A 27398-nucleotide genomic window follows, 5' to 3' on the forward strand; every position below is an offset into this window, starting at 1 on the left:
CTTCCCACACAAGTTTCTGGAGTCTCTGAAGGACAGACGGCACCTGGCCCAACCTCCACCCACCCTCACAGAGGAGAAAGGTAGAACAAAGCCACAAGGATCCCCCAAACAAAACGACACCAGGAAAGAACTAGAACAAAGAATTGTTTAATCGCTTAACCCTTTCTCTTCCAGGGACCAGAGAAACAAGTTTTCTGCCCCTTCTAACGAGGGCAGTAAGGCTCGTGTGTTACCTCTACAACTGCAGGGGCAAAGTTTACGAGATGATCGTCTTTAGTACTCAAAAAAGCGAGAAGCAATGGTCACTGCAACACTAAGAGAATCCTAGAGTCTCCTAACGGAGAGCCCATTGCTAGAATACAAAAATAAAGGAGGCATCCCTGCATATCCCAGGCTAGAAAGAGTTAACCAGAAAGAGCAGGAAGAAGCTTTCCCAAAGAGGGGGTTGAAGTAAACAGCAGAGGTCAATAAAGCAACATCTTCTCCTGACTTCCCCAGCATGTTTTTTTTCCTTCACCAATAAATACAAATTCCTTGTTAACAAGCGACAAGCAGGTAATCTGCCCACAGCAAGGGGAAAAGGGGCTAGAGGCAGAAAGATTTTTCTCTCCCCTTCTCTCCTATTATTATTATTATTAATCTTCGTTTTTTTTAACCAAAGCAGCCATTAAAAACAGCAACCCGCTGCAGAGGCAGGGAATCTGGTTGCTTTCACACTGCAACTGGCAGGTAAAAGAGCTGCACTGTCTCACAAAGGTAAAAAAACCCAAAAAATAGCTGCCACAGCAAAAGGTGAATGGGGAGGGAGAGGTCTGTTCTCTTCAGAGCTTTCCATCTCAGTCTCTCAGTTTAAAAATCAAAGTCTGCAGACGTTGTCTACTGAAAGCTGAAAAAAAGTTTGAGTGGGAGGAGGGGAAAAAAAAAAGAGGATGCGTCTAGTAGGAAGCCTTAAGCAAAAAAAGAAAAGGGCAGATCATGTCAGAAAGCCACCCAAGTGAGGAGAATTTTCTGCTGCCTCTGGGTTTGGAAGAGCAGCAAACGCCGGGGGTGCACCTGGCTACGCCCCCAGCCAGGTGAGCTCAACAGTCACAGGTACTGCGTGGAAACAAACCAACCTGCCCCAGGAGCTGAGGGACACCTGGCCCAGGTGAGCTGTGCCTCAGCAGGAGAGGGGAGGCTGATCCTGCCACCACAGCTGGGCAGAGCACACGGGGAGCCGGTCCCTTTGAGGGGCTCCCGCAGCCCCGGGGCCAGCTCGGGCTTCACCCTGGGACAGAGCAGAGTCTGTCTGAGGGGCACCCTCGGCCCCCAGGCCTCTCTCTCTGCAGGGAACAGTGTCCTTGGAGAGATGCTGCCAGCTGACCTCTCTCCCTCCTCATCTGCAGGACTGTTCTGGAAGGCAGAGGCAGCCCTGGCTCAGGCAGCGCCGTGCAGCTGCGCTCAGCAGTGCCTGGCAGCCAGAGGCGGCCACAGGCAGCCAGGGGAGGAAAGGGAGGCCTCTCATCTTTCCACGGCAGCAACAGGAAGACCAGGGATTGCACCACATGGAAGAACAGCACACACACATGCGCACACACTCTCAGACACACACCTCACACCCCTGGGACCAAGGCTAACATGTTCAGACCTTCGGCAGGAAGAGACACGAGACAGCGCAGAGCGGTTCAGATCTCCAGGGGCTCTTTGGTCTTAGCTGATAGTCCTAGAAAAAACAACCTCCAGAGGTGGTTGTAGCACAGCTGTGTAAGATCTGTGGGGTATTTAGTGTTTGGCAACTGCAAGAGGGAAAAACAGGGCTGCGTTACAGGAGGGGGAAGGAATGGAAGTACAGTGCTGTTTCCAGGTGTGCTCCTGGCTTTGCAGCCAGTCAGGGCATGGGGAGTGGGAAGAGGAAGGAGGGTTCCTGAGAGGACCACGAATCCATCTGATGTTACACCAACAGAGGCAGGGAAGGCCCACCTTGGCAAAGACAGAGCAGCTGGCTGCACAAAAATGGTGCTTCTGACAACTCCAGACTGTAGCTGTACCATTCACACGGTGACAACGTCCTCAGCTCCTGCACAGGTGACGTGGAGAGGAGAAAGCGAACACAGCTACACACCTTGGGCAATGGAGAGGGGCTGTCACCTGCCCCTTTCCTCAGCAGCTTTAGCTACACAAGTCCTAGGCCTCTGATCCAACCTGTGCCCATCGCTGTCACCTCCCTCCAAGGGCTCAGGGACCCCAGGAGGAAGTATTAGAACTGGGCAAGCTCGTTCTGCCTCGCGGAGCTGCACACACCCAGTGCCTTCACTGATCCCTCAGCTAGGACAGGGGGACAAGACAGGCAACCTCCAGTCCTCAGTGGAGCACAGCTACATCTGCTGACGTGTCTGAGATGGAAGCCAGAAGAAAGATGTTATGGGACAAAACAGGTGTTTCATGGCCAACAACCGTAAACCGGGGGCCTCTAGACAGGCTGGTAGCACAGTCAAGCTTTCAAAATCACTGCAGTAAATTCATTCCATAACCCCTGCCCTAGGTTTGTATTTTATTCAGGAATTTAACATCCCCCCTGCAATGCAGGCAACAGCCCCTGTACCAGATCATACAGCAGCTCTGGAAAAATAATCACCAGTTACACTGCTCACAGACACTCAAAGACCCCTGTTGGGACTAAATTCCACTAAAGGCAAACCCCGGACTGCACTGCCATGGAGGAGGAGGAGGAGGTGATGGTTTAGAGACGGCCGCTCCTGCCCCTGCCAGCTTGTCCTACCCTGTGCATAGTGCGAAACAGTGCAGTCATTCACCAGAGAAAGTTCAGGACCAAGGAAACTCGGTTCCCTTTCAGCCAAACATCTAGAGGAAGGAGAGGCAGTTCTGTTTTAGCTGGGCCGGCACTGGACTTGCCCCTCTGAGCTGTCTTCATCATCTGAGCCTCCGGCCCCGCCGCTGGTCAGTCCTGTGATCCGGTACCCCATGTTGAGCAACATCACCTCCAGCGGGTCCGCGTTCATCCGCCGCTGGTTGGCTTGGGAAGCACCTTCCATGTCCACCACCACGCGCCCGTTGAGGGTCTCGCTCTGCAAGACACCAAGGGACGGCCCTCAGGACCACGCAGGGGCTGTTCCTGCTGCTGCAATGGGAGACGCCAGAGGGGAGAGACAGCAGGGAAGACACCGGGGGAGGCTTTGGCTGCAGCTCTTACCTCCGGCCTGGGGTTCCAGAGTCGCACGACCGGGTCGATGCCGCTGGTGGCCAGGAAGCAGTAGCTGGGGTGAGGCTGGAGACAGTTCACAATGGACTCATCTCCCTGCAGCACGCGCACCAGGTTGGTGGTTTCCTTCTCCCAGATGAAGAAGGAGCCGTCGTCCGAGCCGCTGACGATGTACTGGGCATTGCTAGGGCAGAGGAGCAGAGCCTGGGGGTCACTCAAGAGCCAGGCTCCAGCAGGCTGAGAATTTCACATGGCTTCTATCATCAGCAGGCTGACACTCCTCACACTTACACATCCAGATAAAGCTCCCCATGCTGGTTCCCTGCCACCCCCAGGAGCCCTGTTTTCAATCCCAAATGGATTTCTAAAATGCTGGCCCAAGCAGGTCCTCTGTGGATCTGCTCCTTATCAGCTGCTCATGCAGCAACATGGGAGGACAGTTCCTGTCAGCTTGTCCCGACCCTCCAAACCAGCGTCCATGTCGTTTCAAGAACAGCAATGTGGAGCTACACGTGAGGCTTCCACAGAACAGATCATCCTGCTGCTGCTCACGCTTGTCCTGCAACTCCGCTACCACGTGCCAGCATACCTGCCAAAGAAATTGGCCTCTTTGATGTCGGTGGTGGTGTTGCAGTGGCCGCAGTACCGGAATTTGTAGTCGTAGCTGCGCTCCCTCAGCACCATCTCGTCCTCAGAGATGGAGTCCTTGCGGCCCGTGGCCCGCAGCCGGATGGGGCCACCCCCCTTCTTGTCTTCAGCTGCAAGGACAACACGTTTCCCTCAGCACCACTGGGGGAGTTCTGAGCAAAACGCACCCCAGGAGCCCCCAGCAGCCTTAGAGAAGAGTTAAGAATGATTCCAGCAGGGCGCAGGGCTCAGAGCACGAGCCTCCTTCCTTCCAGATTATCTCCTGGCTACATCAGACTCCTTTTATCACACTCTCACTCAAGAGCAAACCAGGACCAGGCACAAGGAAAGAACAGGCTCAGGCCAGTTTTTGTGCACAGCAACAATCAATCTCTCTCAGAAGTTGGAGCTTTACTTTAGAGGGGCAGTTTAAGGAGGAAAGTCCTTGTGTGCTCATTAGATTTCAGTGTAACCTTGGAGAAGAAGCCCAGGAGCAGCAGCACTCACCGTTATCACTCTTGGAGAAGAGGGCAGCATTGATGTCCCTGTCTAGTGCATCGCAGGCACTGCTGTGTGCTTGTTCTGGAAACTTCCCTTTAAAGTCATCCAGACACTCCAGTGCTTCTGCCACGTACTTGAGTTCAAAGAGGCAGCGGGCGAGGCGGAAATGGGCCTTCAGGTGGCATGGATTTAGGGATATAGCCTTCAGGCAGTCCCTCAGAGCATCGTAATGGTCCCCATCCCTGAGGAAAACAGAGCAGTGGATTAGCCAGCCCAAGCAGCAACAGCAAACATTTTCCACTGCTGTTTCCCAGCCCTCATTTCACTCCACAGCTTGTTGTTTCCAGCTCTCTACACAATCCCACACCCCAGGAGCTCACTAACAGCATTTGCTGTGACTCGGGGGCACCACCTGACCCAGCCCAGCCTCCCCAAGGCCTCTGCAGACGCCCACAGGCAGCTCTGGGATGTGACCACACCAGGCTGCCCCGCCAGCCCTGACCTGCCATTTTAAATCCAAGAGAGCAGAGCTCCCTGCTGCAGCACATTTCGGGAAGTCCTTTGAAGATGGAGGATGCAGCAGCCCTCTGGCCAGGCAGCACAGCCCTCCCGTGCCAGGCTCCCTGTCACAGCTCAATCGTGCCCCTGTGTGGACACACGGCACAGCTCCGGCCCACGGAGCCCCCGGACAGCACTGCTCGGCCTCCCACCACTAAGGGACAAATGTCTCAAGCAGGAGCCTCTTCTCACCTTTACAGGAAAAAACCTTGGAGTTTTAGAAGTGAGCGTCAAGCAGACAGACTGCCCTGGGTGTCCGTGTCCTGTCTGCAGCCCGGTTTCCCTGAGCTCGGGGCTGTGGGGATGAGGCTGCCCCTGGCTGTGCTCTGGAAGCAGCAGGGACTCGTTGAGCCTCGCGTGGTGCTCGGCTGGGGCTGGCAGGGCAGACACACCTGGGGCACCTGCACTGAGCCTCAACTGCTCAGACACCACAAGCTGCCTGAACAGAGCGCCAGGGCTCCATGTGATGGTTAATAGGAGTAATAATATAATGATAATGTTTCATGCCTGTAACCTATATTCCCCACTGTGACTGCCCCATCCCTGGCAGTGTCCAGGCCCAGGCTGGACAGGGCTTGGAGCAGCCTGGGAGAGTGGAAGGTGTCCCTGCCCATGGCAGGGAATGGAACGAGATGGGCTTTAAGGCCCCGTGCAAGCCAAACCATTCCAGGATTCTGTGCACCACACCTACCAGAGTCCAAAACACTCCCAAGGAGATGATGAATTCACAGAGCAACAATTTTAGCTCACGTGAAACCTTTGTCAGGGAACCACAGGAAGGCTCAGGTTGGAAGGCACCTCTGGAGGTCGTGCAGGACACCTTCCCTGTACAAACAGGGCTCCCTACAGCATGCTCCTCAGGATTATGTCCGGACAGTTTTGAGTATCTCCAGTAAAGGAGACTCCACACCCTCTGGGGTCAGCCTGTCCCAGTGCTCTGTCACCCTCACAGTAAAGCTCCTCCTCATGTGCAGGTGGAACAGGGAAGAGGTGTCTCTCTGCCTGGACTCATTAAGGAGAGCTCCAAACCTTGCAGGAGCATGTTTTGCACACCATTCACCCTGCAGCTCCCTCCTGTCCAGGTGGGTACTGGCCACTCCCCATGAGTGAGTGGCACAGCCCTGCCCATGAGATCTGCAGCAGGAACACGGCTCTCCAGGGCTCTCTGCAGCACTGCCAGGGTTAATTCAGGACACACAGCAACAGGCCACTTTTAGTCAGAGCAAAGAGGGAATGCAAGGTACCTGTTAGGATGACAGACAGATGTCTCACATTGGCACACCTGACTGGGCTTTTAAACTGCTTTGCCACTCTCAAACATCCTTCAAGCTCAACTACCAGCGTTGGCAGCCCAAGAGGCTGGTGTGGAAATGGACACGGTGGGATGGGAAGCAGGCTCTGGCTTCTCCCTTTGTTACAGGATTGACTCTGCTTGTGCAAACTAGAAATCAGCTCAGTACTGCCAACATGAACTGCTGAAAGCAAGCCAAAGGGGGATGCAATTGGCTTTTAGGAGCAAAATTTCAAAGGACAGCCTTGGAAGTGCTGGAAAATATGAGCAGCATCTTAAGGGAGATGAACAAGGGGAGGTTAGGAAATTACAGACCTTCCTTTTTTCTTGCTCTCTCTGTTATTCAGAGAATGAGGCCAAAGCAGGACCTGCAGGGTTCTGAGGATGGCCTGTACCTGTTCCTGCTCCAGACATCAAGAACATCTCAGAGACACGTGGTGGTTCAGCCTGGGTCACTGTCGGCCTCTCCCCCTGCTCAGTGACATCCCAGCCACCTTCTCCGCACTCCACAAACCGTTCCGAGCAGAAAAGTGTCCCTTTTCTGCACCTGGAAGGCATCACCTCAGTGCTATTTAAATCCTACCCCCTGCATGCCACAGAAACACGCTGTGTGTATGTTTTTCACATCTTCCTGCTACCCAAAACTGTGGCAAGGCAGTAGCTGACACACTGAAAGGTTCAGATGTGCCAACAGCCTTCGGGAAAAACGATTCCTATAAGAAAAATGTCATGCATGAGATCAGCACTCAGCTTCTGTGTTCCATCCCTTAATCCCAACCTATTGTTCTTCTCCTTTGGAACACTGAGGTCTTTTTGAGGCAGCTCCCAAATCTCTGCTATTGCAAAACAGCCAGTAGGCCAGTTACCAACAGTCACAACAACTGCTGGCTGCTCTTTATCTTGGCAAGAAGAGAGGAGAATTCATAGTGGGGATTTCAGCAGGGAGAGGAGAAGGATATCCTCACAAAGCAAATGGAGATGAAGGACCACAGCTATTTTAAATATGTTAATGGCAAGTCATGGTACTCAGTCTTACTCTGCTCAAGGGGACAGGCACTAAAATAACTCAGCTGTATCTTGCAGATGCAGCTCTGGCCACTGGTCAGAGCAGACATTACCTACTGCAGAGGCCGACAGGGTGTTTTGCAACCAGCAGAGCAGAATCCCCTCCAGACTGCAAGGATCTGCCACCTCCCCAGATCCCTCCCAGAGGTTTTTTCCCAGTCAAAGGAGTGTGGGTTAACTGGGGTAACACAGGAACCACCAGGTCTGAGTGTCTGCAGTGTGAGGTACTTGAATAAAGCAGCAACCAAAGCCACCCCAGCAGCCCTAAAACAACCTTCTGCCATGAGATGTTATAAAGCACAGTCACCATTACGTCATGTGTTGACAGCAGATTTGAGAGCCCTTCTTTAATGCAAATCAGAACCACCCAAATAAACACAGACACCCTTGGAGACACCCAGAACGCTGTGAATCAGATGTGGACTTTGGGTTTCTTTTTAAACAGGAAAGGATAAGGATTTCACACAGCACATCAGCAGGTGAAACAGTGGGCTGCCTACCAGCTGTGCCTCCCCAGAATTTGTCCAGCACAGACTGCTGCTCCATCCCTTTGTGCCAGAGGAGCCCAATTGCGTTTCAATCTGATAACCCCAACCACACCTGACAGAGGGACACCAGGCCCTGCCCCAGGGTGGCCCTTGGGAGCCACCAGCAGTGACACTGCCCCTTACCACTTGCGCTTCATGTAGGCAGCGGCTCTGTTCCCATAGAGCATGGCATTGTTGGGGGCCTTCTGCACAGCTTTGCTGTACAGCTGGATGGCCTGGGTCCACAGCTGGCAGGCAAAGGCCTCGTTGGCTTGTTGCTTGATCCTCTCCAGGTACGGGGGCAACTCCACTTGGGGGCTGCAGGGGAAGAAGGGAGCAGCACAGGTCAGTTGTGTGTCCTTCACTCCAGGTCAGAGTCTGCAGCGTTCTGTTCCAGCTTAGCTAATGCCTGCTAGACTTCCTAATGAAAGATTCAGGAGAAGCCAGAAGGGACTCTGGACCTGAAGAACCAGAGTTTAAGAGGAAAGTTAGGTTTTGACTACAGAACCCCAGAGTAGTCTGGCCTGGAAGAGACATCTCATCCCACCCCCTGCCATGGGCAGGGACATCTTCCACTATCCCAGGTTGCTCCCAGCCCCGTCCAGCCTGGCCTTGGACACTGCCAGGGCAGTCACAGCTTCTCTGGGCAACCTGTCCCAGGGCCTCAACACCCTCTGGCCGTCTCACTACATCAGTCTAACCGTCTTTTGACTGTTTCCATTTTTTCTTCACCTACAGAGACACACTCCCATTTGAGCAGTGGGTATTTTAAGCATCAGACTTCACCAATAGGTCTTTGTTTCAACTGCATAAACAACGTTTCCAATCCTCTTTTAGCAACGCACAACAATGCACATGCAGAAGCATCTGAGCTCACCAGGCCCATGCTCTGCAACCCAAAATTCCAGCCCCATTCCTGCTGCCGCGGTGGAGGGGCCATCTAGAGGAGAGGAGCTGAAACAGTCCACAAAGTGACTTAGGAGGAACCCAGACTACCCATATATGGTATTAAATAACTGCCTTGACTTTGAACCAAGCCGCATCAGCTGGAAGAAAAACAGCCACCAAGATGTGCTGCTGCTCCTTCGCCCCGACTGCGTTTTGGCCTTAAAGAAAGAAATCAGCAGGAGCAATACAAGAGGCTCCCTCCAGTCCTAGCTCCCATGCTAGGAATGGCAGTAGTGTTCCGGTGCTGCTGTCACAGAACAATTCTGGCTGCTTCAATTCAGTCTGCAGCAGCAAGTGCCCAAAAAATGGCAAAGGGAAGCAAAGCTCCTTCACCTGCCAGCCTCTGCCACCAACACACAGTTCCTGCAGGCCAGGAAGCAGCTACCACACAGGACACTTTGCTTCCAGGCCTGAAAAATCACGTTTTAGTTTTGTCCACCTTAAGCCCCACAGACAATTTCTTCCAGGATGCTCCTGCCTGGTCTGACGCCTGTTCACAGCCCAGGCACCAGAGGCCAACACAGCCCCAAGGACAGAGGCCACTTGGAAATCCAGGAACAGGGCAAGGGATTTGCACTTCACACCCTTCTGGCGGCACCTCACCCTGCGGAGCTGCAAAGGACAAGGACAAAGGCAGAGAGCCCCCCTGGAGGGGCAGCTGTGCCCTCACCTCACGTGTGCCCTTCCCTCGGCCAAGCGGAAGCCGTTGCTGTGGAGATGGATCCCATTGGACACTCCATTGGTGGAGGTTTTTCCATTCTGCACTTCTGAAGGTCAGAAAAAGATACACACAACCATGCTAAGTGTCAATGCAGATTATACAAACTCAGGGTCTATTTTACAGCAAGGCCAAGACACCACGACAGTCCCATTCAGAGCAGAAACAAAACTTCCATGATTCCACCTGCTCCAGCCACCTGGATTTGGTTTGTCCTCTTATACTTACAAACCTCTGCAGTGTCCTTTACAATACAATTCTAGATCAGAAAACCACACACACGCAGAACTGAGTGCTCACACACAGCGAGGGCAGCTTGAAGGGAATTACCTTTGACTGATTTCAGGCCAGAGTTGGAGTCTAGCCCTGGAATGGTCTGGGAGGATACCAGGACCTCAACCACAGAGAAGTCTGCTTAATCACTGAGCACACTCTAGGCACTCTCAACTCACACACCCCCCTCTCCACAGGCCACTTCTGCCCTCATGTTTTGTCCCACTGCAGAAGGAATTTGGAACTCAGGGCATGAACTGCACTGCAGAAACAGCCCAGCAACACCCACACCCTCCTTCATTCTCCTCCTGCACCCTGAAAATGAGTTGTGCAGTACAGAACTCCACTCTGCTGTTCGCTCCCTTTGTGACAGCATCACACTTACCCCCTGAAGTGTGGCACTTCTTTGGGAGAAGAAAAGTGTATGGTCGCTGTTTGTATGTCAGATCAAACAAATAGACCTGAGGAAAGGAAAAAAGAGCATGAGACAAGTCTGCAAAACAGAGATGCTCAAGTCAGAAATAAAAGACGGCTCTGTAGGTACACAGTTCCATGTTTGTGTTTGCCATTTCCAATTTTCTCACTGGGAATCTTTTTTATAGATGGATACACAAGAGAAGGCAGCAGTAATTGGGGTGTGCCCCAGCCCAGTTCAGAGAGAACAACACTGAGAAACAGGAACCTGCTCTTACTCCACACCTGCAGAACTTAAAGATGACCTGACCGCTGACCCACCAGCCCAGAAAGCTTCATATTTCAATTAACCAACTAAGATATTTCAGTTAACACAATGATAATGAAGAAACCAAACACCCATTTGATAGAAAAGAGGTGGGACACTGAGGAAAAGTCTCTCTAAGATGAAACCAGTATTTCCCAAGAAACTCCCAGGGCAGCTCTGTGAAATCCTAATTTACAGCTGTGCTGGGACAGGAATGGACAGCCCAGGCCAGACTCATGTTTCACCTTCTCTCAAAGGGAGTGAGTGTGAGAAAGAGCTGTAGAGGACAAGCACAGTGCAACCTGCCCACAAGCAAAGGTCCTGTTTAATCCACGCTGATTAATGCTGTCAGGAGGATTTTCTCATTCCATTGATGGGCTTTACAAAAGATGCATGAGTATCACCTAGAGATTAAAATTAAAGCAATCAATACTGCAGGTGAAGGCCTCTGCTTCGCCAAGTTCCTCATTCACTACATTCTATTACAGAAGAAGTTTGATGTTTCAAGAATGAGTTATGAAATCCTTTCTAGGTCAACAAAGGCCAGTTCCAGAACTGGTTTTGTTTATTTTCTTTCTCTTCTTCCGGAGAGTGAAATGTGAACTGCAAAACCACAACAGAACGTGGTTTAACTTTGATCACCGACAGCGTAACAAATATATCCCTAATCCCAAGTATTTAGTCTGAATTAATCAGAAGGCAGTTTAAAATCAATCACATTAGCCACAGAGAAGTTGCTGTACTTGTTTTCAACAGCACACAACCATGTCCAGCAACCCAATGTGAAGATTTCCTGCCTCCTTACCTGCTCCCCTCCCATGTTGACCAAGAGCTCGGTGCCATCAGGGCTGAAGGTGACGTAGGTGGCCACCAGGACCCTCAGCCTGTTGTTGTAGTCTGGAAGCTTCACTGGGAGGTGCCCTGTGGACAGGACAAGTCCAGAATTACTGGTTTAACTCTTAACTGTTGTCTTTGTCCTACCCCAGCTGCTCCCTTTTACAAGAGCACAAGCACCTACAGGGTTTTCCATTTCCCACTGTTTACTGGATCCTTCCACGAGGACCCAAAACATGCACAGGTGCCTTTTCACAGATTCTGGGTATGGATGCCCCGTCTCTGGAAGCATCCAAGGCCTGGCTGGACGGGGCTTGAAGCACCCTGGTCTAGTGGAAGGTGGCACGGGGTGGAACAAGGTGTGTTTTAAGGTCCCTTCCAACCCAAACCATTCTGTGATTCCACGATTCCAATTTTGCACAGCCACCTCCACATGAAGAGAAGAATTGTAACTGCCTTGTTAACAATGAGCCTGCAGAACCCAGCAAATCTCAGTTTTAGGGATTCACTAGGATTTGGCTTTTGTGATTTGCAGCCATCTGCAAATACCTCCATCCTCAACCCCCTAATTAGGTTTCCTTAATAAAGCCCTCAGCACAAGGAAACCAAAGCTCCTAAATATTCAGCTCACACACAGGTTCTGTTCTTCAGACAGCAGATGTGTTGCATGACCAATTCAGGGGACCTGAGGAATCCTCTAGTGGGACTCATCAGGAGCAGGACTGTCAGAACTGGTCTGCTGAACATGCTGGTCTGAGATATTTAAGAAAAACAAAGAACCCAAACATTTTGGGGTAAAAGATAGTAAATAATGAGCACTGGAGAAAAATGTCATCTAGATTGCTCAGATACTGCATCACTGATTCTTCATCTGCTGGATGAGGACAAGTCACTTCTGTGCCAAAAAGATTTTGAACAGCAGCTTTGCTGGGACCAGTTCCAGGAAAGCCTATAGAGCCCAGGTTATATCCAATCCTTCACTTTCCAGCAGGACTGACAAAACACATTTATGAGGACAAAATGCAGCAAGGCTAGCTCACCACCCCAGTGAAATAACCTGCAGTTCCACGGAACATCCCATGGCAGAGATTCTCTGAGCAGGGGGTTGTGTGTGGTGGGTAGAACTCTGTTTCTTCAGGCAGTGAAGTGCCCCAGTGCCCCCCAGTGCCCCCCAGTCAGGGCCCTCACCTGCCACGTAGTACTGAGCTGCCCCATCCGGGAGGGGCTTCTGCCGGTCACAGAACGTGTGCACTCCAGCTGAAGGACTCTGCTTCATGCTTTTCCTACCCAGAGAGAGGAACAGCCTTATGATAACCACAGCATTCAGCTGCTGGAAGCCTCGCCTACGCTGGCTTTTCTTGTGCACCCACGAGGACAAGGCCCGCTGCCCACACAGCCGTGGGGCCACCAGCCTCACCCCACTCCAATGTACCCATCAAAAACACTTTGGGTGATAGAAAAAACAGAGCAAAACCTCCCAGAAACAGGCTGGATCCCTGCAAATCCCCCTTCCCAGCAGAGCCCTGCCCAGATCCCTGTAGCAGAAACCTGCCCCAGCAGGCAGGTGCTGTTACCTGTGGTTGTGGATCATGCGGATGTCGTAGAGGCGCACAAAGGGCCCGCTGGCCCCCACGGCCAGGTAATTGTTGTCCTGGGGGTTCACTGTCAGGCACTTGGCCTCCACCAGCTGCCCACAGTACTCAGTCAGGTCAATCAGGACCTCGGAACGTTTGCTGTTCTCCCGCAGGTCGTACTGCCTGCGAAGGGATGGCAGTGAGGCACACATGGGGTAACAGAGGCAGCAGGAAGACACTCATGCAATGTCCTGAGCTGGGAGGGATGCACAAGGGTCAGCCAGTCCAGCTCCTGGCCCTGCACAGACACCCCAACAATCCCACCCTGTCCCTGGGAGTGCTGTCCACATGCTCTTGGAGCTCTGGCAGCCCCAGGGCTGTGACATCCCCTGGGGAGCCTGTTCAGCCCCACCACCCTCTGGGGGAAGAACCTTTTCCTGATATCCAACCTAAACCCCTCCTGACACAGCTAGGAGAGATGACACCAAGGACATGGACAACAGTCATTTGTGCCACAGGTACTGGAAGCACCTCAGCTCAACACACACTAGGCCTCAGCACCAGGATAATCATTAAAAGCAGATCTATAATGTGCACAGATTTATTCAAGTTGCAAATTAAACTCCCAAGTCATGACCTGTTTCTTTCCTCCCTTTCCAGCAGAGAGGAAAATGGAGGAGCTGAGGAGGGTATTTATGACTCTATAAGATAAATCTTCCTAGTTTTAGGAAAGAGAGAGATGAGCTTAAGCTGTTTAGTACAGAGACAGCCCCTCTTCAGGTGTGTGCACAGCACACATTCTGATGGCTCCCAAAAGCAAACCAACTGGAATTCTGTACCTGATTAAGCCATCTTCTGCTGCACTCCAGAAGGTGTTTGGCCACATGGGAGCCGTGGCAATCCGCTTCACTCTGTTGGTGTGATCTCCAAACATGTGCACAGTCTCTTTGACAGTCAAGTCGTGCACGTGCACCTTGGAATCCGCAGCTCCCGTGATGAGGATCCGGTCCCCCGAGTGCGGCAGGAACTGCGGGACAGGGGTTGGACACTCACCTGGAGAAGCCCTGAGGCTGCTCACATGGACACCCTGGCAGCCACAGAGCAGGAGCTCTGCTTCAGGACCGTGCGCTATCCCATGTTATTCCCTTTACACAGGTGAGTATGCACACTCAAGAGTCACCAGCTACAGCAGGGCACACCAGAGTGTCTTCATCAAACATCCCAATTTGCTACAACCATTTCCTTCCAATTCACAGAGAGAATAAGCCTGGGATCTGCATAAACTAAGTGCTATATTAGATTTAATTCTCCTCCCCATAATTAGAAATATTACACTTTTTGGGGGGGGAAAATGTTTCCCAGCAAGGATTTATCCTTTTACTGCTCAGGTTGCTGTTTCTGTTAGCTGTTCATTCCTTCCAAGCACATACCTTGACAGAAAAGATGTTTGCAGTGTGTCCCGTGTGCATAGAGAGGAGTTTCTTGTGGTGGAGAGGATCCCACACAATGGTATGCTGGTCATCAGAGCCAGAGGCCAACAAGCTAAAAGGAACAGGAGGCAAATATGCACCATGAATTCTTCTGTTCCACACCGCGCCTGGGTCTGTGGAGCTGTTTGACCACAGACATCCATTAAGTTAATTCAGCCCTAACCAGCCCATTTCCTCTCTTCCCTCAGCTCTCTGTTCTTGCTGCTCACCATCCCTTCAGCCAGGTCTAGGAGCTAAAGCAAATAGCAATTCCACAGAAAACACAGCAGACCGAAGCATCTCACCCGGACTGCGATGGAAAAACAACAAAATGCAGGGTCTCTGCCTTCCTTATTACCCTGGCTGTGTTACCTGCTCCACATCACCTCTGAAGCCCAGCCAAGGCATTCATCCCCAGGCTCCAGATGTGCCCAGGCAGTCCCAGGCCTCATGGGGTGAACCACAAACTGCTTTAAAAACCATTGCAAGGTGCTCTTGGCCTTGTCCATCCACCTGCATCTGAACCAAACGAATCTGACATCTGTGACCCTCAGCTCTCTTAAACATCTATCTCCTTGTAGCCACTCTCTTTCAAGCACATGAAGATTTCACTGGTAAATAATTCCGAAGAGCATCAGAGGGCAGACTTTGGATGTTGTAGGAGGCATGTGCAGAAATACCCACTCTTCCTCCAATCCACTAATTTCTCACACAGAAACTCCTCATTCCACTTGGTTACTGGAAGTAGCTCTTTAGTTTCCCTCTAAAATTGCAGAGGGGTGAATTCTCTACCTCCTTCCCTTGGATATGTGTCCCCCAGCAGCAGCTTTTAACAGCATGGTGAAGGGGGGTGGGGAAATGTCACCACCAGCTGGGCAAATCCTAAAGATCCATTATAATCCATAATACCACTTAAGAAAAGAGAAGCAGCCTTCAATCTCCACTTCTTAGTTTGACCATTTCCCTTCTGAACTCACTAAAGGGGCATTTCTAATAATATCCAGATATATTTAACAAAATAAAGCTTCTTTAGAAGCGTGAGCTCTACTACAGCTCAAAAATTGAGCTTGAGCTCCACTTTACTAGAAATGGGAAGCAGCTGCTTATGATAACATGACCTACATCCTACTCTTGGGAAAATCTGGGGTTATGGCTTTGCTGATTCCCCAAATGAAGCCACATACTTACTCTCCTTTTTCATTCCATTCCAGACAGTTGACACACCCAGAGTGACCCTGAGGGAAGAGGCAAGGGAAGATGGTATTACTCAAACTTCAGATGTATCAGACAGAGCTGTCCTAAGACAAGGACACAGTGAGCTCCTCACAAACAACAACTTCTTCCAATAAAAGCAGGGGGTTTTTATTCCAATCCTGCAAAGAACTCCACACACGTGGTAGATAAGCACCTCCAGAAAAGACAGACATGCTAGAGCAGCTGGGGTAGAAAAGGCAAAATGAAACAAATAAAATAAGGTAGTGTTGAATAAAATGGCAGTTTAGTCTCAGAGGCTACAGCTGAAATCCTGCTGTACACACGGAAAGGTGACTTTGCTTCCAAAGCCCTTGGCTAGGCTGACAAATTACATGTACAGGCACTCTGGGAACACAGGGAAAATGCACTTTTGATAGCTCTGTTAGAAGCACCTTGCTGCTGGGTGACTACATCATCCATCTTCATCCACATTAACCAACAACTGCACCAGGAAGTGGGGGAGTGTTGAGCAGCACTGGATGTGGGAGATGGGACTGAAGAGGGGGACAAAAGAATCCTTTTCTCCCCCAAACCAAGATAATTGATGTGTTAGAGGTTGGCTCAGTTGGGTAGAGCAGGGTGTTGATAATGCCAAGGTTGTGGGTTTGACCCCCAGATGGGGCTGTTCACTTCAGACTTCAATGATTCCTGTGGGTCCCTTCCAACTCAGAATACTCTGTATAATCTTAAAATCTTTTCTACAGTATGTCAGAGTGCACTACAACCTGTTCCTTAGGGATCCCATTAGAGCTGAGTATGTTGAACAGCTGACAACTGCCTTCTGCAGGCATCAGTGCTGAGATTAGGTGGTGCCCACCCTGTTACAGGTTCTCCAGGAGGTGCACCAGGTAGTGCAGAAAGCTCACACAAGCTCTCACTGCGCCGCTCCTGCCTCTAATGCAGTTTGGGGGACCAAGAAATCAGCATTTACCTCATAAAGCAGAGAGGTTCCCACACTCCTGCAGGAAGGAGCACAGCAAGGAGCTGGTGTGCTCCCTGGACACTCACCTGCAGCTCAGCCTCCAGCCCCAGGCGGCGGATGAAGGGGTCGGTGACGTGGTAGTGGCGCTCGAAGCCCAGCGCTCCCCTCTCCTGCAGGAGCACAAAAGCACCACACTGACCACGGCAAGCACAACACCCCTCCTGCCCTCTCACAGAAGATTCCTGAAGTCTAAAAATCACACCAGCTATTGGGGTGTCCACAGGTCCTGTGCTGCAGCAGGGAGTCACAGATTCCCAGAATGGTCTGGGGGGGAAGGGACCTTAAATCCCATCCAGTGCCACCCTGGCCATGGCAGGGACACCTCCTACTGTCCCAGGCTGCTCCAAGCCCCATCCAGCCTGGCCCTGGGCACTGCCAGGGGCAGCCACAGCTGCTCTGGGCACCCTGTGCCAGGGCCTGCCCACCCTCACAGGAAAGACTTTGTTCCCAATATCCCATCTAACCCATCCTCCTTCAGCTCAAGGCCATTCCCCCTTGTCCCACCACTACACATCCTTGTGCCAAGCCCCCCTCCAGCCTTCCCATCCTTTGAACATCTCCAGGTGAGCAGATCATAATCTTTGCCCCTGAACTGACTTAAAATGCTGTGTAAGTCAGTGCCAGGCTCCAGCTGGGGAGCCAAAACCAGCTCTGAGAAGCCCACGAGGCAGAGTGAGCTGACCCTACTCTGGGCCTGAAACAGGAGATAGGGCATGCCTGTTATTATCCCTTGGCAAGGACTTCAGCAGGACCTCAATCCTGGGCACAGCAGTACGGGAGCAGAGCTGCTCAGGAGAACTGAGCCATTGCAGAGCCTGTCCCCAGGCAGCAGCACCATGGGGTGAAACTGGGCAGCTGCCTCCAGGGATGGGCTCCTCCTGAGGCTGGGAGCAGAGCTGCAGTGCCACGGCACAGCCTGTTCCAGAGGGATGGGAACAGCTGCCACAGAACTGCGTCAGTACAAATGAAGGTGAAGGAAAGCAGGACAGTTGTTTCCCCTGTGATCTCACAGGGCTCACAGATGCATCAGCAGATGGCTCTGATGAAAGAAGGCCAACTGCAGAGGCAGGAACGAAGGAGACAGAATGCAAGTGAGATTTTGGATGGAACATCTAAATGTCCATGGAGATTCTTCCCTAGGACTTGACCCAGCTGTGGTCCCATTCCATGCCACACTCATCAGCTTAATTCTTTGTCATCAGCATTTAGAGACGGGAACACCAATGTCAAAATCACCCTGGTGGTGGCAAAAATTCACCCTGGTGGTGGAGCACATCAGTAGTCCCAGAGCAGACACAGAAATGCTGAATTCCCATCCCAGCCCAGTGCTCAGTAATGAACTCCACACACCAAAAGCTATTTGAAGACAAATGGAGACAGACATGAAAGGATTGGAGGCAAAACAAACCAGGCTTTCTGTAGGAGCTTCCATGACAAATTTCAAACCCCTTGATGTATTTTTGTGGAGAGCATTCCTAAAGCACTGCAAGGTCCATGCAAGGTGCTGCAGGTATAATTCTGTGCTATTGCAGCCCCAGTGGCTTTGTGAGGGCCGTGGGGTAGGATGTTGCTTTTCCTACAAGGAACTGCCTGACTTAGCAATCTTCCCAAGGTCACACATCAAAGTCTGACAGACCAGACAGGCTGAGACAGACCCAGGCTAAGGCTCAAACCACAGAACCAGCCCTTCCTTGTTAGGGCAGCAAAACAAATCTTTGCACACGGATTAAATTACAAGCTTAAAACAGAGTTTGGTACCAAACTTCGAAGTGAGCACTCCAGCTCCCAGTTCCTTATTCTGGCCACTCACAGATCCCTTTCCTGAATGCTGATTATCAGCAAAGCTGCAAATGATTTCAGGCCTCTGAGTCCCAGCAATAATTGCCCATTGTGTCTGCTGCAGCCAGTCCTTTCACGTTGATATTCCACAAATGCAGCCATCAGATGACTGATCCCACCACCGCACAAGTTTTTTTTCCCTACACAAAGGAAGCAACACAGCACTCTCTAAAGAAAAGGAGACAGAGAGGCTGTGACAGAGATCATTAGCTTTACTACAGTCAGAAATACCTCTGATGGCAAGATCACACGGGGAGAACACAGAAAGCAGAGAGGAAAGCTGGCTAAGGGCCTTTGTGGTGCCCAAACACAAGCAGCTCTATTTCTCTCTTCAACTCAGAAGGAACAGAGCTGCTGATGGCAAACCAGCCCAGGGAGAGGAACTGTGCTCCTGTCATGCCAGACTTCATCCCAGCTCTCCATTAAAAACAGTGACAGGTCCTGTGTGTTTGTTCCCTTAAGCTCCTTAAAGGGCTTATCAATATGTAAGTAACAGAGCTGGTTCCCAAGGAAAGGCAGCACCAGGAGTTTTTCCCACTCCAGCGCCGACTCCCCTCTCTCCCCCACACCAGGGGACACGGGGCTCACACGTACCTTGATCTGCCTGTGGATGATGTCTCTGGTGATGTTGGCTTTTGCCATCTTCTTGCAGCGGGGCAGACAGAGAGAAGCTGTGGGAAGAGCTGCTGTGCATCCAAGCATTCCAGCCGAGCCAGATCCGCACCGAGGGGGTTCGGTTACCTGCAGGACAGCACGGCAGGGGACAAGGGGACACGGGCAGGGACATCACACACCAGGCCACCCACAGGCAGGGCCAAGCTCTGCTTCCCAGGGACAGTGGTGGCTAAGAGCTGACAAGTTTGGAATAAAGGCTCCTGAAGAAACTCAAGGAAGGAACAATGGGAGAATGAATGAATGACCCAAGGCCATTCCCAGTTTGTGGAGAAATCCATGACGAGCACAATTCCAAGGCTATATCAGCCTGGAAAATCCATGTTTCTATCCCAGCAAAGACCCTGTGAGTCTGGTGCCGTGTCCTGTCCCAGGCTTCCCTCCCATCATTCCGTGACAACTCATGGCCAGTGTCATGTGTCCCAAACTCTACAATCAGCAAAGGCTATACCGTGAATAAACACAGCATTGATGCTTCTGGCCACCTCTTCTCTCTCCTCTGCTGCATCGGACTATCAGCAAGACACCCCTAAAATATCCAGACGGGCATAAACATTCCTTGGGAATCACAACAGCCAACCACGAGGTGACAACCGAACACCTAATTACCTCAGCAAGAGAAAAGGGGTGACCAGTTAAAATTGAATTTCCAGGAGAAATTAAGAGTTTTGCACACTCTTAACAGAGTTTAATGTACTAACCTAAATAATGGAAACCCCATGGAATTGGCTACTCCTGCTAAAAAACATTCAAACTGCAGAGCGATGGTCACAACCCTGAGCTGGACATGGTTAGCTAAGGATCAGTCAGTCCCTGAGAAATGCTGCAGTTCCCCCAATTTCCATCCCACAGCCAGGCTCATTCAGACATTTCTACAGTTCCCTTTAAAATAACAAAGGAAATAAAAACTAAATTTCAAAGACCCGTTTTGTCCTATGTAACCCTCTAGTTCAAAATCCTCTTTAAAAACATTTCCAGGCAGAACAAGCCAAAATTTTCCTCTTCCAAATGAGGAAATGCTGATTCACTGAAACAAGAGCATTTCACAGAAACACTGCAACAAACAGGAGTCCTGGCAAACCTCATCTGATTCTCTGCTGCCACGGGAGGGCTTCCTTCCACTGGCCCTGCTGTCCCACCCTGCCACGGGCACGGACACCTTCCACTCTCCCAGGGTGCTCCAAGCCCTGTCCAGCCTGGCCCTGGACACTGCCAGGGACGGGGCGGCCACAGCTTCCCTCAGGAATGGCCCCCGGGACAGGCAGGGGAGGAAGCAGCAGCATCTGGGCACAAGGGCAGGTGGATCTGCTGACTCTGCAGCTCCTGAGCAGTTTCTGAGCTGCTTCCCCAAACCTGAGGAGAGAGACAGGAGCGTGTCCAGGGCAGGGAATGGAGCTGGGAAGGGGCTGGAGCCCCAGGAGAGGCTGAGGGAGCTGGGAAAGGGGCTCAGCCTGGAGAAAAGGAGGCTCAGGGGGAACCTTGTGGCTCTGTACAAGTCCCTGACAGGAGAGGGCAGCTGTGGGGTCGAGCTCTGCTCCCAGGGAACAGGGACAGGAGGGGACGGCCTCAGGCTCTTCCCAAGTCCATCCTCAAAGACACAGGGACAGTATCCCAGCATATCTCAGTGCCCCAGTCTTGTCTGCAGCCTTCCACCCCTCTTTGTGCTTCCCTACAACATTCCCGGGCTCCTTCCACAGTCTCCCCTCTCCAAGCAACATCCAGCTTCCTCCTCCTCCTCCCTGCCAGGTAGATTTCTTGTCTTCCTCTTTGGGTGAACTGAATTTGCCTCTTAGGACCCCTCCATGCCAGTGCCAGGCAGGCTGTCCCCTCCCAGCTGACAAAAACCCCAGTGCTCTTTTAGGAGTCTTTTTGTCACATTTCCTACCTCTAGTTATGGATAATTTCTGATCAGCTGCTTTCTCTTCCAACAGCACCCAACAACCTCAAGGGCACACGTGGAAAATGCTTGTGCATGGAAAGATCCAGATCTCCCATACACAGCCATAAATAACCCACAGCAAGAGGCCAATTCGGAGCTAAATAAGGCACTGCAAAACCATTAATACCCTAAAACCCCTCTGCATAAACAGGATGCCCAGAGGGAAGGAATATCCAAACGCCCCAAAACCACCACTCCTTAACAGACCCAAATACCCTGGTTTTTCCACAAGGACTCCTCTGTGCCAGCATCTTCTGCCTTGTGGAACTCTGACACCCACCCTGGCCGGGTGAGAGCAGCAACACACAGGATCTGGCTATTCCTGGGAGTGGTTTTGGGATTACCGATGTGTTGTGCAACTTCCCAACTCTGCACAAGTCACTGCCAGCCGTAGCAACTCACAGGTGGCCCCAAGAGAACACTGGAGTGCAGGCCTCAGGAGATCAACACAACTTTACTTCTTAAACGATACAGGCGAGGAAAATCACCCATGAAATCAGACCTTGGGTAACAGGCCTGGATAAAACCCAGTCAAACAGGAATGCAGGAGCCTAAGGTGTCTCTCCTTCCAGGAAAGTGCTGGTTTGGCAGCTGGATGCTGCAAAATGCCCAAAGGTCTCCCAGATCTTGTGCCTTTGCTCGGCCAAGAAGGCTCCAAGAGCCTTTCCTCCCTCCCCTTTGCTGTTTTTTGTTGCTCAGCAGGTATTCCACAGCTACAAAGGCCCTGGCAACCCTTCAGTTATCATGGAACCACAGACAAAGGATTAAGAAGCCCAAATTCTCATTCGAAATCACATTTTGAGCATTAGCCAGAACTGATCGCAATCACAGACCCCCAGTCCCCATGGATATGACAGTTACCTCATTCAAATATTAAAGAAATAAAAAAATAAATGAATAAAATAAATATTAAGTGTTCTTAACACTAAAGACTATTGACCTCAGCACTGTACAGGTAGATCCAGCCTCCAGTTTCAAACTGACCCTGGAATAAAACAAAATCTCCCAAGATTTGTAGATCTCCTACAAAATATATATAATAAAAAACAAGACAAAAAACCCCGTGCCTCCCAATTTCTTAGACACTTAAACATGAAGTCCCTCCAAAGAGTCTGCCTTTGTCACCACCAAAGGAATTGGAAATTCCTTGGAAATTTCCATCATGGAAATTGGTAAAGGATGTTCCTCTTTAGGCAAAACCACCGTGCAAGTTCTGCTCTAACCCATTCTTGCAGCTTGTGGCTTTCAACTAACCCAGCACAACCAACTCCTGGTGGAATGAGGCCCCAGGGCAAGGGACAATTTAGGATAAATCTGCACTGCTGCTACCAGGGCAACTTCACTCTGGCTGCACACAGGAGACCCCTCCATCCCTCCCTCCCTGCAGGTGTTCCAGCACAGGGCCTGGAAGAGCCTGGGCTGTGGAAGGTGTTCCTGCCACTGCAACAAAATGATCTTCGAAGTTCCTTCCAACCAAACCATTCCATGATTCCCTGACCTCTTTGGGGTCATTTCTTGGATGGCACCAGGGCACATTTCTCTGTCAAGGACAACTTTCCCTCACCCCTCACTGCTCCAAACCCGCCTGGAACACCCCAGACCAGGACTAAAAACCCGGGATCCAGTAACTGCTGTCACCTCCTCCAGTGACAACCTCTCCCCAAGGGTCAGCCCACCGGCAGCTCCCTGCACTCTCCTCCTGGACTCTGCCACGCACAACTCCAGGGGCACAAACAGAACTTTCGCAAGGCCTGGCCCTTAAATCCACAGTCAAAAATTAACAAGGCACGCATTTCCGTGGGCTCCAAATCTGGCAGGCTCTGTTTACACTGACAGTCATTTAAAAGCCCCTTAAGCTCCTGGGAAAGTACACTTCCAAAGGGTACTCCAGGGCATGGAGAGCAACACTCCCTCCCAGTCTGGAAACAAAACCTGGACGCTGATAACACAAATAATTCCACCAATTTAACATCGAACGCTCCCAGCACAGCTGGGATTTGGGGGATTGCATTTCCCCCTCATGGGGCCACCTGAGCACCTCGCACCCACAGCAACACCATGAGAGTGACGGGCTGCACAGGGGGGTCAGAGCCCCAGCCCTGGCACCAGCACCCTTTGGAAAAGCTCCATCCGCCCCAAGGAGCTCCACAAAGCAGCAGGACTCCTGGAATCAGCACTTTTAAACAAGCAATCCCATTCCTAACTGCTTGGATGTGCCCAAGTTCCTCAGGCTCCAAACTCAAGGTCATTGGGAAAAAGCAGGACTGTGCACACCGCGAGCCCCTGGATACACGGCTCATCCCAAGGGAAGATCCCTCAGACCCTTCCCTTCAGCATCCATAAATTATTTCACCCATCCAAACACCACCCAGAACCTGCCCTGAGAGGCTTCTTCATCCTCACAACTCATTCCCTCTTTACCTTGACTTTCCAAGAGGTCACACATCAAATTAAAATATAGAAGTGTACATAGGGATATATACTTTTTTTTTTTTTAAGGAAACCTGAAAAACCACGAGGGAATGACCTGGTTAGCGGCAAACACCTTGTTAAAAGAAGGTCTTGCTCGAGCTGAAGGAGCTGTCAGGAGCAGCAGTGGCTCCCCAGATGGCTGGAGCAGGGAGCAGAGGTGAGACCTGAGCCCTGCACGAGGGGGCTGTCAGGGGAACTCTGACACACTCAGGCCACACGTGCCTCCAGCTCAGCCCTCCAATGCAGCCCGGCCTCTCCCTTCATCCCCACTGACAGATCCACGGGGAAAAGGGAAGATGCCAGGCTAACCCCGGCCCAGCCCAAGCAACATCCCAGTGCCGCGGCCCAGGAGCTCCAGGAAGGAGTTTAACTGGCAGAGGAGGAGAGGCTGGTCCCCTCTCCAAGGAAAGGGGCTGCTGGACACCCACCAGGGCAGGAAAGTTTCTATGGAGGCTTCAGCAAGGGGACAGCCAGCAGGGCAGGGTCACACCCAGGAAAGGGGAAAGGAATGTGAGGACAGGGCAGTGCCAGGAGCGGGAGGGGAAAGGGAAGCCAAAAAGCAGGAGCTGCACCTGGCAGGGGACGGTACCGGCAGATGATGCAGGGCTGCGGGTGAGAGGGGAAAATGGGGGTGAGGGCCTGGATAAAGGAGAGATCTTTAAAAGCAGTCAGACTCCTGGTACAGAGGAGGGGGTGACAGCTCGGGGGAACAAGGGGACACCGGACAGAGGCTGGGGCGGGGGAAATGTCAGGAAAGGGAGGCGAGGGGGGACGGCTGAGAGGGAAGGGGGTCCATGGGGATGCAGCTGTCAGGGAAGGGGTTGGGGGCACACAGGGCAGGCAGCCGACAGCGAACAGGGCACAGGGGCACGGCTGACAGGAAAGGGACTACGGCTGGCAGGGAAAGGGCACGAGGTGTGCCCGACCGGGGAGGGAACGGGGGATGGAGCTGGGAGGGAAGGGGGCACAGGGGGCAGAGCTGCCGGGGAACGGGGAGCCGGGAGCCGGCTGGCGGAGAAGGGGCCCGGCAGATGCAGCCGCGAGGGAGGCGGGCGCAGGGTGTAGCCGGCAGGGAAGGGGGCACCGAGGGGCGGCGGGCGGGGGAGGGATCGGGGGGACGGCGTCTGTCAGGGCGGCGGGGCCCGTCCGGCCCGCGGGGGCCCGTTACCTGTCAGGCCTGCCGGGCGCGAGCGCAGCGGGCACGGGCGGCGGCGAGGCTCCGTCCATGCGGGGCAGAGCGGGACGCAGCGCAGGGGCCGCGGCGGGGCCCCGGCCGTGCCCCCCGCCCCCGGGCCTGTTTACCCCCGCCAGCTGTCCGGGGCTGCGCTGCGCCCCCCGCCGCCGCGCGCTGCGCATGCGCCACGCCAACTGCGCAACCGCCCCCCCCCGCCCGCCGCCGCGCCCCGCCCCGCGCAAACGGCGTAAATCCCGTTGGTGAATGCCGCCCCTTCCTGCCCCGAGCCGACAGCCCGCGGGGCCAATGGCGGGGGAGGACACTGGCCGCGGGCGAGCCGCCAATCGGCGCGAGGGGGGCGGGAGCGCGGCGGCGCCAAGGGGCTGCTGGGAGACGTAGTCACGGAGGCGGCAGCGATGGCCGGCGGCTCCCCCGCCCCAAACCGGGGGGTTAAAGCCCCCTGAGCTCGGAGCGCTCCACGGCGGCGAGGATGGCGGAGGGTCTGGAGGGGAAGCCAGGAAGGCCCAGGCTGCGGTCACTCAGTCTGTCCAGCCTGGACGAGAGGGGGCTGAGGGCAGAGCGTGTCAGGGTCTGGAGCGCCCGTGTCCCTGGAAGGGTCCCGTCCCACCCCTGCCATGGCAGGGACACCTCCCACTGTCGCAGGCAGCTCGCAGCCCCTCCAGCCCGGCCTGGGACACTGCCAGGGGCAGCCGCAGCTTCTCTGGGCACCCTGTGCCAGGGCCTCACACGGAACAATTTCTTCCCTAAATCTAATCTAAGCTTACACTCCGCCAACTTAAGGCTATTCCTCCTTGTCCCGTCACTCCAGACCCTTTTAAATAATCCCTTTCCCTCTTTCTTGTTGGCTCCTTCAGGCACTGGAAAGCTGCAATTAGGTCACCCCGAAGCTTCTCTCTTCCAAACCAGCCGTTCCTGACGGGAGAGGCGCTGACCCCTCACCCCTGGTGGTCTCCTCGGGACCCTCGGTGACGCTCCGACCTCTGCACGGCCGGGCTGTGCCCCAGCCCCCGCAGGAAAACTCATCCAGAAGCCAAGTGTGGGAGCAGCACCGAGCCCGGCTTTGCCTGGGAATTAAAACTCGCAGGAAGAGCCAGGGGGTGGCGGTGTTTGCAAAACCCTTCCCTTGTCCTGTCCTCCCCGCGGCCACTGGCCCTGGGGACACTGAGGACAAGCACGGCTGGCGTCCCCTCCAGTCCCAATTAACTTAATGAACCCTCTCAAAGGGGGGATGTGTGTAAAAGGAATCAAAACTTACCAATTCGCCTCCCTATAATTTATTTCCACAATTAAACGTTCCCGAAGTCTGTTCATAAAGTGTAATGAATAGTTTAAATTTTCATTTGGAACTTAATTCCCTGGCTCGCAGATAATCCCAGCTGCACGGCAGAAGAAAATTGCTACTTGATTATTCCAAAAGAAGGAGGAAAAGCCCCTTAAATCTGAGACATCAGGTGAAAGTCTGAGGACTCTTCCTTGCACCTCCAGCATCATAAATGACAGCTGCAATGACTTGTCTCCATCGTGCAAGTCATTAACCTATTCAGCTGTTGTCAAAGTTCTTTACAGAAGGTAATTGTCAATTGTTGCCTCTGCATCAGCCCAGACTCTTTAATTAAACAAACAATAATCGGGATCCATCCTCACAAAAGGGTTTTATCTTCTTTTCTCAGATGCCATCTCCATGGGGATCCAAAGCTCCACACAGAAAATCAGGCAGGCTTCAGATGCCCTTGACATGGAAGTTTTTCTCGCTGATGGAGAGAAAATGGGGGCACAGGAGCTTGACTTTTTTTCTCAAGCTAGTGACAGGAATAACAGGGCCAGAGCCAAGGAAGAGTTGCTGGTTCTGACTGTCAGACCTGGAGTTTCCTAATGCAGTCTCAAAGTTGGGGAACGCAAACAAGGTGTTCTCCCGGCAGCACAGCTCCTACAGGATAACCACACCTTGCAGAGTATCCTCGTGGATCAGGGCTGCGGTGTTTCAGTTCAAGGAGTGGTGCAGGGAGCAAGGAATAAATCTGCCCGAGAGCTTGCCCTCTTTGCAGTGTTGAAGGGAAAACAATTTTAGTCATACAAAAGGCATTTTTATCACTTTCAATAAATACCTGTCTCCTTTTCTATCATCAACCTGTGCTACAAAGAAAAAAAAAAAAGAAAACTCAGTGTAAAAACCCCACAACACGCACAAAAAGTTCAATTTTACCCTCTGTGCCAAAGTTAGGGTGTCCCAGGGTGCAAATGCAGCTTCACAGATACAGATCTTACTCTGTAAATGGTTTGTCCTGCAGACACCTGGGGCTGGACTAGGATTTGTTTGCAGGTTAAAACGTCAGGCCAGAGCAAGGAAATTTCCTCTTGGCCAAGAATCCGCACCAACCAAAATCCTTGGCAGAGTTCAACAGGCTGACAGGCCCTTGTCCAACCAAGACAAGCAGGAACCTGCTGCCAAAGCCACGAGGCCTTCCCTGGGTGCTGCGTCCCCCCCACAAACACCCCCCAGCCCTTCCCCACCATAGCTCCGGCTGACCCAGACACCAGGAGGGAGAAAAACCCGACCCAGTGACTTCACAGGAACATTGTACCTGTGTTAGCTTCTAGGAACTGCTTCTGAAAGCAAAGCAGCCCCCGTGGTTTTGCCTCAAGGAGTCTCCCGCTGTCAGAACACAGTCCTGCCTCAACCCAAACATCACCAACTGCATCGCACCAGCTCAGGCTTCTCACCCAGATATGACTAAGCCCT

At 52.4% G+C, this 27398-nt stretch overlaps 1 protein-coding gene and 1 long non-coding RNA gene across 3 annotated transcripts; one reads left to right on the top strand and one right to left on the bottom strand.

Moving 5' to 3' along the window:
- Positions 1-131: 131 nt before the first annotated feature.
- Positions 132-24794, bottom strand: WDTC1 (WD and tetratricopeptide repeats 1). Of its 2 annotated transcripts, XM_066204637.1 has the most exons (16): positions 24632-24794; positions 18975-19121; positions 16568-16651; positions 15494-15540; positions 14267-14378; positions 13676-13863; positions 12837-13019; positions 12451-12545; positions 11234-11349; positions 10093-10168; positions 9387-9483; positions 7913-8086; positions 4334-4569; positions 3789-3957; positions 3191-3383; positions 132-3065 (listed from the first exon to the last, which is right to left on the bottom strand). In XM_066204637.1, the coding sequence occupies exons 2-16, from the start codon at positions 19080-19082 to the stop codon at positions 2868-2870; spliced, it is 2076 nt and encodes a 691-aa protein (XP_066060734.1). In that variant the 5' UTR covers positions 19083-19121; positions 24632-24794; the 3' UTR covers positions 132-2867. The 2 variants fall into 2 exon arrangements, with proteins under 2 accessions (XP_066060734.1, XP_066060733.1); XM_066204636.1 differs by lacking the exon at positions 24632-24794 and having other exon boundaries at positions 18975-20168.
- On the top strand, positions 24004-26908 carry LOC136301542 (uncharacterized). The gene is made up of 3 exons (XR_010723894.1): positions 24004-24075; positions 25513-26227; positions 26329-26908. It is a non-coding gene; the product is annotated as an uncharacterized lncRNA (long non-coding RNA).
- Positions 26909-27398: the final 490 nt, after the last annotated feature.

The sequence above is a fragment of the Chamaea fasciata genome, unplaced genomic scaffold (genome assembly GCF_029207755.1).
Source record: "Chamaea fasciata isolate MVZ Bird 193981 ecotype frontalis unplaced genomic scaffold, bChaFas1.0.hap1 SCAF_26, whole genome shotgun sequence".
Lineage (NCBI taxonomy): Eukaryota > Metazoa > Chordata > Aves > Passeriformes > Sylviidae > Chamaea > Chamaea fasciata.

Bases quoted from the DNA above. Each gene is read 5' to 3' on its own strand.
- WDTC1 (XM_066204637.1), bottom strand. From the start codon at position 19,082: ATGCTTGGATGCACAGCAGCTCTTCCCACAGCTTCTCTCTGTCTGCCC. The intron at 15,541-16,567 runs GTGAGTGTCCAG...CTCTTCCCTCAG, and splicing joins GGCTGGAGGCTGAGCTGCAG to GGTCACTCTGGGTGTGTCAA. The intron at 14,379-15,493 runs GTAAGTATGTGG...TGTTCCTTTTAG, and splicing joins GAATGGAATGAAAAAGGAGA to CTTGTTGGCCTCTGGCTCTG.